The 14,845-nt window shown below is 33.3% G+C and overlaps 1 protein-coding gene across 1 annotated transcript; it reads right to left on the reverse strand.

Annotated features, from left to right (window-relative positions):
• Window positions 1-17: 17 nt before the first annotated feature.
• LOC131156634 (uncharacterized) lies at window positions 18-9,987 on the reverse strand. Its single transcript, XM_058110474.1, has 14 exons — window positions 9,734-9,987; window positions 8,752-8,889; window positions 8,497-8,578; window positions 7,801-7,877; window positions 7,358-7,464; window positions 5,126-5,255; window positions 4,054-4,170; window positions 3,888-3,973; window positions 2,898-2,964; window positions 2,472-2,550; window positions 1,878-1,969; window positions 886-1,029; window positions 734-798; window positions 18-569 (listed from the first exon to the last, which is right to left on the reverse strand). The coding sequence occupies exons 1-13, from the start codon at window positions 9,908-9,910 to the stop codon at window positions 763-765; spliced, it is 1,332 nt and encodes a 443-aa protein (XP_057966457.1). The 5' UTR covers window positions 9,911-9,987; the 3' UTR covers window positions 18-569; window positions 734-762.
• Window positions 9,988-14,845: the final 4,858 nt, after the last annotated feature.

A 14,845-nucleotide genomic window follows, 5' to 3' on the forward strand; every position in this document is an offset into this window, starting at 1 on the left:
CGGACATAAATGACTAGTGAAAAGAAATGTCTAGAAAGCATTTTGCTCGTGTCATCCATCCACACCATAACAATTCAATAAATTTATTACAATATGTACAACTCAAAATTTCCAGAAAACATTGAAGCATCATCATGGATAAATGGTTGGAGGGTGAGACACCAACTAGGACAAACCTAAAGTGTGAGAATTACTCCATGGAAGTTTGCAATAAGGTATGTGACGTCATGGTGATGGCTGTTCTCACCCTGTCCTTGTTCTCGCCTTGGAGTATAATTTACACATGGGCAAATCATTTCTTCATGGTAAGAAGCTCCACGTTTGCTGAAATTACTAAATGCAATTTCTTTCCAATCATTTTTGCTTTTATTGAATCCCAAGATATATTAGGTTCATTTTCCAAAATCTTCACTACTCAAACTATACAAACGAAGAATAAGATCCCTCCATTACTGTGTATGACCTAGAAACTAACCGAAGGGGGAGAGATCTCAAACCTTTGGGCTGAATGTACCAAAGGACGAATATAATTTAAAAGATTCTGACCCATATAATCCAGCTCTTCAAACCTGTAAACAAATTGTAAGAGAATTGAGTTCACATCATTAGAGATGAGGGGAAAATCCTTTCATCGCGGCTATTGATAAATTTTTGTGTACTGCATTGGGAAATGCATGCCTCCTTAAAACTGAAAGAAAGCACAATCAGTCACAGATATGATCAAAGGATTTACCCCATGCAGAGGATGTTTGAAATATCATTTCATCTGGACACAAAGCGAGTAACAATCCAGTGAATCTGTAGAACAAGAGCACAGTATAAGATAATAAGGACTATATAGTTTTTTCAGTTATAATATATATATCGCATATCATAGGCACTCACTAGATTGTTTTCAGGAGAAACCCAGTAGAATCCTTGTATCACTATAACAGCTAAGTTAGAAGTAACAAGAACAAAAATGCTGAGGGAATGCACCCCCATCCACTCCAAGGGAGATGTCAAACGCCTGTAACCGTAGAAATCAACCTGTTTTGAGAGAGAGAAAAGGTAAGCATGTTTTTTATGTGTCAGTCATAAAGGCAGAACAAATCAGTTCAAAGTGTGAAAATGGTAAAAATGGAAACCCAACTACTCTTTGGAATGTACTGCAAATAATAGTAACAAGCACTTTTAACCTCCAAAATATTAAGTTGTTAGGTTTGAGATTTACTTGTAGATCTAATGAGTAAAATACATTTTCCATGAAGATGAAATGAAACATGTCCCTAATCCCAACATTAACTCTGGGCACAAGCTTTGCCGTTAGGCCCTCCAAGCTAGACTTTTGCAAGAAGATTTTAGCACCTAAACAGTAAATTGAAATATGAATTAATGAGGAGTTTGGTGGGTGGAATTCAAGATGGAAGATGTGTTTGATGCAATATCAAGCTGCTCAATTATGAGAGTTGGGCAAAAGGCCTAATAGGCATAAAATTAAAGAGCAACCACCCTAAAAGTGAAATGCAAAGTTCAGTACATTTGGAAGTTAACAGCAGAATTCATGATTATTTGGCTGGTTTCAGGAATAGTAACCCTGAATGTTCACACCAAGCAGCGGAAAAAAATAGAGGAATAATACTGAGGCTGCATTTGGGAGCATGAATTTTGGGCCTTGGATTTGGACAAATTCAATACAATTTTGTATCAAATCTAAATCCAAGGCCTCTCCAAAACATAAGGTGAGTTCCCAAAATGGTGCCTGCTCATGCAAGAGTTAATCTGGTGTGAATGCAGCAGTCAACTTACAAAGTCTTATTGTTTAGAATCAACATCAAATTTATGAACTATGAAAGAATATTCACCTGTCATAACAGAAATAACTTTTTGGAACTCACCAATAAGTATAAAGCGCAAAGTGTAATTCCAGCGGAAGCAGTTGTAATAGACATATAACTGACTGTGTACAATGATTTATTCAATGGGACACCTGCAGAGAACAAAAAAGTAGAATGTCAATTAAATGGAACAAACAATTGAAATCTAGAAATAAAAAATAAAAAATTATTTAGTTCAATTCAAAAAACTTTTCTTTTCTACTTTTTTTAGAAGAAATCTTGAATTTTTATTTTTATTTTTTTGTTTTGAAAAAAAAAAAAAAAAAAGCCAAAGTTTTTATAGTTCTCTGAAAAACTGAAAATTGAAAACAGGAAAATGCTTTCTACAACTAAACAGGCCCTATATTTTCTCTAACTTGTGAGTTTTGACAAAAGACATGAAGCTTTCTTGAGGTTTCAAAAATTCAATGTCATGCATCTGAAATCAAATCCATTTACTACCAGGGAAATATCGATAACCATACGATGGGTGACTGAACTATCCTGATGATTTGTTAATCAGATTTCTTTTAGCTGTGTTTGTTCTCTAATTCTTTTGAGTCCTCCTAAACACAATACTTCAAGAAATTAGAGCCTTCAAAAACAAGTGCATACCCATGAATGCAAGTAACAAGCCCAGGAAAAAAAGTAAAACTGAAAGCATAGACCAACTGTATAAGCGCTCCTTATGATCCTGAAAGAAATTTGACAATGTCAGATTCACTGAAAAAAAACAACCAAAAGAATGGAGCTTCTAAAACTTGATCAATTCACATGATAGGTCAATTCAACCTTCATTCACAAATTATACTGCAAATATTACATATTTGGGCATTCCAAAGCAAAAATAAAATGAAAGGAATGTGAATGAAACATGTTACGACTTACGAGGATAAGATTCATCAATTACAATGTGTTGATTGCATTTCATAAGAACAGAATGATGAACAAATCATACTGCAGTTCATTAGTAAACTCAAAATTCATTACACAGATGAAAGTAGAATACTCTGCATCTTGCTTAGGTCACGGGCATCTTACCCCTGTTTGTGCAAGGATATGTCCATATTGAAGCCCAATTATGCAGGTCACAGCAGCCATTAAAGAGCTGTAAGACATGGAGCATTACGATATTATGAATATGAATTAAATAAACAGATAATGCAGTCATTAATACCGGCTCCTCGAGAAGACAAGCCAACCAAAGGCATCAAAATGGAATAAATAGAAAAAATATATTAAGCAAGAGAAAGAATTGCATGTGGACAAGATAAGAGCCAAGGGAGATGGTTCAATCATTTTGGTGATCAGGACTGCTGATGATAGCACCAATAAAGAAGTAGTAATGTTCATGTAAAATAGATTGTGCATTTGTCTAGACAAGATGGCCACATGTCTTTTAAAAATGTATTATCACAGTTCATTTACAATCCATTCCAAACTAGCACTATCACAGTTCATCAATGATACATTGCAAACTTGTTCGGTGCATATTCCTACGAATGATGGGGATATTCATTAAATTAAGCTGAAATATTTCAATGAATGATGTGAAATTCATTAAACTAAGCACAGTGAATAGACTTCCAAAGCTCCTTATCAGCTGAAACTTTAAAGTACATTATTTTAAGTCTAGTTCATGTCATCCCATTCTTTAGTACAAGACATTAACACTTGCAAAATGCATTTGAACATATGGATTGTTTGCATCTCATCATTTTTTTCCTTGTTTAATAAAGACTCTGATAGAAGGGATTTCTTAATATTCTGATTTAGTAAAAGCTCATTCACAACAAAATGTTTCATCCTTTGTCGGTTGCTTCTTAAAAAATTAGCACTGTTTACCACTTCAAAATCCTATATCTAAGCTAATGAAGTTTGAGATGAGAAACCAAATCAACTTATCCTGCTGAAAAAAACCTAAACTTCACTAAACAAGAGAGGAGGAATGTAGTGAATTGAACTGTATGACGACAGATATTCTAAATCATCTGCATGGAGTAAAAGAAAAGAGAATCGTCAGATAGTCACCTTAAAATACCTTCAGGTTCAAAAGGAGCATGACACCATGAAGGTGTACTTTCAGAAAGTATGCCATTTTCGGTACCAATGCACTCCTGTGGATGAGAACTGTTTCTTAGCATCATTGAATTGTAAAATGTTGACAGCATTATAAACATTTTCAAATTGCAGATACCTTCAGATTTTTGTAAACTGGTTTTGTATATAGATGATTAATACCAAGGACATAACGATCAATCATTCCAGCAGAATTACAGGCAGGTCCAAGATCACCCCTTATGGCACAGTTCACCTACAATCAAAGAGACTAAAATATGTTTTGACAGATGTCTTACTAAATTGATTTCAGGGAGGTAGGAATGTATAGCACAACTCAACTCAAGCCTCTATAACAACCTTGCTAGCAAATGCTGCCATGAAACCTTGGGGGGATCAGCAACATGTATCTCAGGTTGTCTAGGTGGAGGTTTTGAGGGCAGCATCCGTGAGTAATTATTAAATAATAGTTTTTGTCATGTATTTATGTGCATTTACTTGTTTTGGGCATGATTATGGTGCATCAAACTAGTGCACACATCTTTCCATCATCAAGGATGATGAATCTTCCAACTCAATCTCAATTCTGATAAAGATATGCATGATAATAGTGCATGTGTATGCCTCTGTGCATAGATATTAGACCCTTCTTTTGGATTCATCAAATGAAGTGCATTCATACATATATATCCATTAATAGTAGATAACTGATTTTTCTTTATCATTTAAATCCAAAAATTCTCAATAGTTTCCTCAAACTATAGACAACAATAGTATTGAGAAGTTGCAACAAATCATCTAAACTCCATAGAAATGTTTTCTCTGGGATGTGTTGGAAGACACAAGATTTATAACATTTACAGTGAAAAAATAAAATAACATCACTTTCCAGGCTTGACAACTCAAAATGCTAAACTCTAGTCTGATGGTTACAAATCAAAGAACTTTCAGCCTAAACAAAATATTTGAGATTTTTATTTTGGGGGGTGGGGTGGCCAAGCTAGGGGGGAGGGGAAGCATGAGAGGGGGTGAGACACAACCATGCCAACGCACACAACTTTGGTGTTATATAGACACTTCATGACACTTTTATGTGCCATGAGCTTGATATCAACTAAAATAGGCTGTTTGGGTGACAGACCAGAATTGAGTAAAATAGAAAAGAAAATAAAATAAAGCAGAAAAAAAGAAAGATTAGAGCATGCTCTCACCGTGTAGACATAGCTATCATTTGATAAAAGCAAAGGAGAAGTTGAACTAGATACTTTAAATTGCCAATCTGGAACATATAAACCATATAATAGCCCAAAGTAAACTGCTGACAATGAAAATGCAGCAAACCTGCAAAATTGAAAATCAAATTGCCAGACATTTTGAGAAAATTGAGCACGACAGATTAATTATGCGTAATGAGAAAGGAATTAATGTCTTAATGAAAAGTATCACAAGTCAAAATCACTTGGAAATTATAAGCAATTTAGCATGGAAATATAGCAATTTAGGAATAGTGATAGCAGAGGACTGTAGTGTCATTTCTCAAAATTAGTAATTAAGGTCAAAATAGTTCCAAAAATCTAATGCAGGTAAAGTTTGGTTATCCCAACATTACTTTTATGAGTCTATACTTTTACGGAAGTGAGCTTTTTTCCTTTTCAAAGAACATGATCAAGATTATTGAATTAAGTTTGACATTACAACAACAACAACAAAACCAAGCCTTAAATCCCAAAGGAAGCAAACCTCCATATGTTGCAAATGGAGGTTGGTTGAACACCAAATGATAAGACATTGAGATTGGGGACTTTATCAGCTTGTTAAAGCAATTTTATGGCCATAGCTTCTAAAACACTTAACTAGTTGCTCAAAATACAAGAAAATATATCTATTGCCTACTTCAACGCTTAATAAGGAAGACTAAAAGCCAGATGGGTCTAACACAATCTTATCAAAGTGAAAAAAAGATCCCTATGCTGTAGGTGGAGCCTAGGTACCTTGAAGAGGTCCTTAAAAAGAAGTAAGGCTAAATATTGCTTTGGTCTGTATCATTATTAATGGCTATAATATAATTGTTAATCGTCCCTTTTGCAAGCAAAAGCGCCATTACAGTTTTTTTTTTTTTTTTTTTTTTGAAGGGCATCAATCATGTTACACTCCCAAACAAAGACATCTGCTATCTATGAACCTTTCATCAATAATTAATTTCTAGAAGCTCTTTCCAGCCAAACAGTACACATAAACTAATATCTTCTATAGGTGCTTTCTGCAAACATGGAAAATATAAAAGCAATGCAAGAGGCCAAGATAACTTAATAGAGAACTGTCCCTTGGGGAACAAACCCAACAGGTTTGAGCAAAAAACAATGATGTTGACAACTTAGGATAGAGAGGGAGGAGTTTGGGATTGGATTGGGAACACCCAAATGATTTGTTTAAAATGTAGGAAGTGATTTTTTCTTTTCCCTTTTCGCTGCCGAAAAAATCATACAAAGCGGCCAAACAAAACAATCAACAAACAAGAGAATTACTGGAGGACGACTGTATTGAACAAAACCAACTAACCAGAGAAAAACAAAATCAACCCAGGATCAAGTTACAGAATTTTTTACTCTAATTATTTTCCCTTATAATGCATTTCTTCACAGAAGTTTTGAGCAGCAGGAATATTTTTATCACGATGCCTTTAAGAGATCAAATACTTGCAAGTTCAGCATAAAAAGACAAGCAAAGTCCACAGATTTTTTTTTTTTGGCAGGCATCAATCATATTACACTCCCAAAAAAAGACATATCTGTTATCTATGAACCTTTCATCAATAATTAATTTCCAGACGCTCTTACCAGCCAAACAGTACACAAACTAATATCTTCTGTAGGTGCTTTCTGCAAACATGGAAAATATAAAAGCAATGCAAGAGGCCAAGATAACTTAATAGAGAAATGTCCCTTGGGGAATAAGCCCAACAGGTTTGAGCAAAGGACAATGATGTTGACAACTTAGGATAGAGAGGGAGGAGTTTGGGATTGGATTGGGAACGCCCAAATGATTTGGTTAAAATGTAGGAAGTGATTTTTTCTTTTCCCTTTTCGCTGCCGAAAAAATCATACAAAGCAGCCAAACAAAACAATCAACAAACAAGAGAGTTACTGGGGGACAACTGTATTGAACAAAACCAACTAACCAGAGAAAAACAAAATCAACCCAGGATCAAGCTACAGAATTTTTTACTCTAATTATTTTCCCTTATAATGCATTTCTTCACAGAAGTTTTCAGCAGCAGGAATATTTTTATCACGATGCCTATAATAGATCATATACTTGCAAGTTCAACATAAAGAGATAAGCAAAGTCCAATAAGAACTGTCTTAGAAAGAACATTGCTACAAGATATGGACCAGCTAATAAGTTCATAATATGTATCACTATGCCAAGGCAACCTTACTTACCACTGCCAATAGTAACTCCTGAAAATGTCTCTTCCCCTCAGCCTAAGCCCCAAACATGGAAGCCATATCTCACATAAGGCTGCAACCATATATCCAATAGATATTCTCTGGATATGATGAAAGTAATAACAGTTCAATGTATTATATATAAACTGGATGTTAAAGAAATTCCAAAATTACTAGTAGCACCCTATTACTTCGGTTGGGGGCCGATAAAGCTACCCCATGTAGCCATCACATATCCTATTGAGATGTGAGAGCTAGAGAGACTCATAAGATGCATAGACTCAGGTAGGAAATTGATGGGATTCCATTTTTTATCAGCGATAAAAATCAGAAGAAACTCTCATCATTGTTAGGTTCTCTTGACAAAATATAAGAGCTTGTGTCCTTGTGCAAGAGCTCATGCTCAGAAAATATTTTGCAATTTGCATCAAACGCACCTGCAAAATCCCAAGCCACCGCATTCTTTCGATGTCAACACCAAATGTCAAAGATGTTATTCCATGAAAATAACCACCTGAAACGAAATGGAAAATGTGTACTTTGCATCTCCACTGATAGTTGGTGATCATAGAACCAGTGAACGGGGAATAAATAAAGGACACAACATAACCATGAAACATCAATCACTGAAATATTAAGCCCAATTTGCATTCATTGAGTCTCTACCATCTCTTTACGCCAACAAGTACAGTTCCATTATCTAAATTCTGAAATTTAGCAAATACATGAAGCACATCAAAGTATCTAAGTTATAAGCTTTACAATTCAGGCTTGACCAGACTAATTGTCAGACAAAATGATGCCCAATATCCAACCTCAGATTGATTTATATTTTATTTCTATCGAGTACGAAGATCTTATTCGAGGGTCATCCTGACTTATTATATAAAGAGCTTAAAAAACCTCATAACATAAAGAAGTTCAAGTAAAATTGACCTATACTGACATTACAGATGACCAAAATAGATGGCATTTGGACTGGCACTTATATACAATGAAAATCAATGAGATGAAGATAACTCCTCACAATGTTCTGGTGTCCAACTTAATTGTGCTTCAAATAAATGCATATTAAGTTCTTTAAACATATTTAATTATGAGCGATCTCATTAAATAAAATCCATTAATAATACCTTGAAGAAAAAGGCCAAGAAAAAAAACTTTCATTGCTTTTAGAAGAGACATCCATGTGGCGTCAACTCTGTTGGACACTTTCTGAAATTTCAAAAAGAAAGAGTCAAACACTACTATTCAAATTATTAAGCCTATTTGTCAATATATGAAAGAAAGTAACAATCATGTAACCAACAAAAAATAAAAAGCAACAATCATTCTTAAGGACAACAACAAGTGACTAGAAAATATTGTTTTACACATAAATAGGTTACCTTGTTGACAAGTGCAATAGAAATTCCAGCAATGAATAGAAAGGATGGCATCACAAAATCTGCCAAGTGTAGGCCATTCCATGGACAATGAGCAATGACAGGGAAAATCGCACCGGCATAGTCTACGAGTATCATAAGCTGAAAACAAACAACGCATTTGCATTGTCAGTACTGTAACCAGAAGGCAGAAAATAATACTAAATCAATAAAAATGTTAATCAGTTAGACATTAAAAAAAAAAAACAATTATTATCATATAACGAGTAAGAGAGGGCTAAATTTCGATTTTTATGCGAAAGGTAAAGGCAGATAAGAAAAAAATTTTGTCCATTAATGGACAGAACAGACAATGATCAATCACTTTAAAACAACTTCAAAACAGGGGAATATGGTTTGTTCAGAGCCTCGCATTGAGGATTCAATAGAAGCTACCATTCACTAAAGCAGATAATGAAAAAAAAAAAAAACTTGAACAAAGAAATTGATGTTCAACTGCGTATTTTCTCTCACAGAAAAATCGCAAGGAAACTTATAAGAGATCCGAAGCCCGTTGACTAGATGAACCCCAAAATCGAAACTGGCCTCAATCAGTCGATTCAAATCGCAGATAAAACATTGGACACTCGATTTTAAAAAAGAAAAAATAACATTTGTTCTACACATGAATAAACACCTCCCTCGAAGCGATCAAAAGAACTGCTAATATAAATGGAGAAAAAAAACGTTGCGTTGGCAAATGTTTTTTATTGCTTAATGTTCCCAGGGCAAAAATCACGAAAAAAGAGGAGCATTTGTTCGGCACAAGAATAAGTACTTCGAAGCGGTTGAAAGAACTGCCATTGGTAAATCAAAACCGCTTTTAATTGCTTCTACCGGCCAAAAAAATAAAACGAATCCAAGGTACCCTTCAAGAAGCAAGAAAACTAGAAAACTTCTATACAAACGAAGCAAAATCGGCTAGCGAATCAAGGCAAGAGCTTACGAAGACGGAGAGACCGCGAAAAACGTCGAGAGACACGATGCGAACGGTGGCGGTTGTGCTTCTGATTCTGATTCTGGTTCTAGTTCCGATTCCGGACTTCGTCGGCTCCGGTGGTCCTACTCCGCCGTCATCGATGTACGCGACGACGTCGTTGCGCAGCGGCTCGTAATCCGCCATTACCGGCCTTTTCGCAGAGTCCGTTACAGAGTACACATAAGAATGAAGAAGAAGAAGAAGAAGAAGAAGAAGAAGACGATACCTCGGGTCACCAACTTGGGGCTCTTTATATTTGGTCACAAGGAACGCATCTTCGAACCTTTTCGCGTCCGATGCTTTACGCTATGGTCACCGATGCGGGCCCATTTGGTCACGTGGCATGTATCGATTGGTTCCTAGAGAGAATAATGCCCTGTACATGGGGCCCATCAGAGAGGGAATAGAGGGATTGAGAATTCGGGTGCATTCTCAAATTATAAATTAAAAATTACTAAATTAATATATATAATATTTTTTTCCGAAATTATATGAATGAAAAAAAATCTAGTGCTTTTGAAATATTTTATTCTTCCTATAGAATGCTTAAAGAGTTGTGAATAAAAATAGATATTTTTAGTAAAGAGAATATTTATTTCCATTTCATTTTATATAATAAGTTAATAAAAATTTTGTAAATTACTGACAACACACATTTTCCTATGTTATCAAATACCTACAATATGATTACTTTATTTAAAATTTTGTTTTAAAAGAGAAAATTAAAACTAAATGAGGAAGGAATTTATTTTTATATTTTCTTTTTACATTAACTGTAAAAATAAAAATTTGCTTAACCTTTTATTTTTATATTTTATTTTCCACGGGCATGGCGCAGTAGAAAGACATCAGCACGTAAGAAGGAGTATCGGGGGTTCAATTCCAGGTAGATACACTCGCGGAGCTAGTGGGGACTGTGGATGGTGAGAGTTCTTTATGAGCTAGCGGGAACCGTAGATGGTAATGGAAATGTGTCACGAGGGTCGGGTTGGCCGAACGCCCAACTGATGCACGAAAGTCGTGTTCGCATCCGGACTTTACCCTGATTAGCAAGACTTGGGGCCGGAAAACGTTGATCCGTAAGTTTAGTGCCGCACAAGGAGGTCCGAAGAGCTCATTGGTGGTTAGAGTTCCTATGTAATCAAAAAAGAAGAAGAAACCTGCTTAGGCTCAAACGCAATGTTAATTTTTATATAGTTTAATAAATAAAAATTAAATTTAATAAAGTGTCTGTAACGTTATTATTATTATTATTATTATTATTATTATTATTATTATTATTATATTACATAGGAACTTCAGCCACCAATAAACCCTTTGCACCCTCTGGTGCGGCACCAAACCTACGGATCAACGTCCTCCCCCTAGGTCTCGCTGATCAGGTAAAGTCCGGAATACGGACACGGCTTTCATGCATCAGTTGGACGTTCAACCAACCCGATCCCTAGGATATATCTCAATTACCATCTACGGTCCTCGCTAACTCATAGAGCGAACTCTCACCATCCACAGATATCATTAGCTCCGTAAGTGTATCTACCTGAAATTGAATTTCCGATATTCCTTCTTACGTGCTGATACCTTTTCCACCGCGTTATGCCCGTGGGGGCGTTATTATATTTTTATTAATAAGGCAAATCCAATAAAAGATCGTAAAATCATTACCCTTCTCATATATATATATATATATAAAAGACTAATAAGGCAAATTCAATCTCTTTGGAGATAATTTTTCGCCAATGTTAGTGTTGGTTCATAACATTATTAATGACGACACTAAAATATGTGTGGATTACTTGATTTTCTTAAAGCTCATCATTATAAAGAGAAAATAATCATATAATAGGTCTATCAAATTCATATATTGATCCTTCCTGGGTTCTTGAAAATATCAATGTATAGTATTAACCTTAAATTTTTAATAATCAATATTACTTAAGCATTATAACTAGTGAGAAAAAATAAAATTGTTGAACTAAGTAAATCAAAAGGAGTATTATATATGCAAGTAACCTATAAGAAAATAATGTAATTAATAGTCTTATTCTATGATTGACATTAAATTAGGAAAAATTTAAACCACATTTATTAATAGACTTAAATAACAGATTTCATAATTTAGAAATGAAATATCTTTATATTTAAAGTTGGGAAAAAACTTCAATCATCTCCTCTAACATTTGGAAAAAAGATAGAAGAAGTTCTTAAAATTCTTGAAATCTTAAAGGAGGTCTTTGAAATTTTTGAGACTTTAGGGAAAGTTATTATCTTTTTGTCAAACATTAATAAAAGTTAATGTCTTTTACCCATAAAGTTATTAAAATTAAATTTTTAAATTAATTTATTTTTCAAATAAACAATAAATAATATCATATACATTGCATATAGGCCAATACCGGAGTAATTTAAAAATTAATAAATAATAAAAAGTTAATGATATATAAAAATAAGTTTTGATATTTTTCCCGATAATCAAGAAGTAAAATTTTTCATATTTTCTTTTTCTTCTCACAATGTCTTTGGAGTTTGAAAGGGTATTTGAGAATTAGCCAATGCATTGCATAATCAAACTTGAATTTTGAGTTTTTATTAGACTATATGTTATAATTCCAACCCATCTTATTATTTTTATTCAATTAAATAATCCAATATTTGGTATGCAAAATGAGAATAGAGTTTATTTTTATATTTTTATCTGTGTCATGAAATTATTTTATTTTATTTTATTTTATTTTAATATATTCTATCTTGACCTGCCAAACAAGTCCTAAAATTTTATTTTTTATTATTTGTGAATAAATAAAAAATAAATGGGGAATTAATCCAACAAGTTGGCTAAAGAGCAATGAGAGACCATTTTATCATCACATATTTTAATAATTTCATTAAAACCTTTTTAAGTTTATAAAAACACAAAAAAAAAAAAAAAAAATCAAAGGCTGTGTTTGGGAGTATGAGTTTCGAATCTTAAATTTGAATTTGGGTGAATTTGAATAAATTCTAATATAATTTTATATCATATTTTATCTAAACTCGATACGAATTCAAGTCCAAAAACCATCAAAACAACAGGTAGCAAAATTTTCTTAGATTTTTAAGAATAATTGTAATTCATAAATACTATTTTTATGAGGTGGATATTTTTAGGTCTCAGTCACGTCTCTTATCATGATTATTATTCATATCAATAGGAAATTATTTAATTTAATTAAATGTCGAGTCAATTGATATTTCAATAAGTTATGTACGTCTCCTATCATTATAATTATTCATATTAAATGGAAAATTATTTAATTTCATAGAATGTCAATTCAATTAATATTTTTAATAATTGATAATTATTTTGAATATAATTAGTCATATATATGAGTATGTACGACAACTCAATAACACGTCATGCATTAAGATATGAACAAAAAGTTATGAGGTAAAGTACCCTCACATCCTTTCATTTGTATACCTAAGAGTATTTATTTATCACTCTCTTTTTTTTGGGTCATTTTATTGGCATGTAATAATAAATTTATACATTCATTTGAAATATTATATTTTCATTAACACAACTTGTAAGTATTTGCATATCCGTATTTATTCATTTTAGATTAGACTAAAATTATGGATAGGTCAGACTCTCTCGAAGCATGCATGTATGTTTAACATTTTAAATTATTTATATTAAAATGTATATATATATATATATATATATATATATATATATATGGGTATGTGCATATATTTAGACATATAATTTTATAAATTAAATTATTCTCTTTCAGATAGCTGGCCTAGAGTTGGGCTTAAATTATACCGACAATTGTCAAGTTATCAAGATTCTAGTCTAATATGTACATATTTATATATGCGTGTGTGAATTTAATATTTTTATTAATTTTAGATAGTTTTGTATATTATATGTGGATAATTTTGGTAAGAAAATATTATAGCCCGATTCAAAATATTGTTCAATTCAATTTCAACCCAGCTTGCCTAATACAAAAATTTAATACATAATGTGCAAGCTTACATAATGTTTAGGTCTAGTATACAGTAATACAGATATTAAAATATTTATATTCACATATATTATTATTATATATGCATATATTTCTTTAAATCACTAACTCGTTTACAAAATGAAGTATAAAATAAATATTTTAAGTGAATAATTATAAAAAAGACTAAATGACTAATAGCAAAGATTTTTATGTTACTAGCTTTGCAATGTCATAAGGAGACCTCTTAGTATATGAGGGCAGTTATCGCCCAAGTCAACCGCCCAACCAGAGCAATTAACGTCGTCCGATCCATCGCCGATCGAGATCCTACCCAGTTCAAACTCTTCATTCGTGGCCTTGGATGAGATACTACCATCAAGAACCTCAACAATCTCTTCTCCACCTACGGTGACCTCGAAGAAGCCGGCACGATCCTTGGAAAGGCGACCTAGAAAAGTAAAGGGTACAGGTTTATTACATTCAAGCACGTCAATGGCGCTTTGCTCATGTTGAAGAAGCCAAGTAAGAAAATTGACGAACGAATAACCGAGACCTAGCTTGCGATATTGGGAAATTCTGAATCTAATGCGAATCTGACTACAATTGATGTTTCTATACGCAAGATTTATGTAGCCAACGTGCATATTCTCAAGGTATGATTTTTTCTCCATCATACAATAATAATTCTAAAAAATAAAAAATAAAAAACAAATAGATGCCACAGTTTCAATGCTTGAAGAGCTCCACCTTAATGGCTAATAATAATTAATAGGATGTTCAAGTTATTTAATTGATTGAACAATGACCTATACACCAAATGTATAGTGGGGTCATGACAGCTGCACTTCCAGTCAAATAAATAAAGCCAAACTTTGAAATTCCAATGGGTTGGCCAAATGCACCATGGGATCGGCAATAATGACTTTTGCACATTCATGTGCACTGAATAGTGTTCTGAACAGTGAATTTAAAATTGTAATTGGAAATTCGAGTTGAAATTGCAACGCACACTGAAATTGCACCATTGTAGCAACTGCAATCAATAAAACCTCGAACAGCAAAACCGAGCTCCTTAGTGACATTC

This window comes from Malania oleifera, chromosome 5 (assembly GCF_029873635.1).
Source record: "Malania oleifera isolate guangnan ecotype guangnan chromosome 5, ASM2987363v1, whole genome shotgun sequence".
In the NCBI taxonomy this organism is placed as follows: Eukaryota; Viridiplantae; Streptophyta; class Magnoliopsida; order Santalales; family Ximeniaceae; genus Malania; species Malania oleifera.

Coding starts and splice junctions, on each gene's coding strand:
- LOC131156634 (XM_058110474.1), bottom strand. CDS start 9,910: ATGGCGGATTACGAGCCGCTGCGCAACGACGTCGTCGCGTACATCGAT. Junction 3,974..4,053: donor CAGTTTACAAAAATCTGAAG/GTATCTGCAATT, acceptor TCTCATCCACAG/GAGTGCATTGGTACCGAAAA. Junction 1,970..2,471: donor CTTGTTACTTGCATTCATGG/GTATGCACTTGT, acceptor TGTTCTCTGCAG/GTGTCCCATTGAATAAATCA.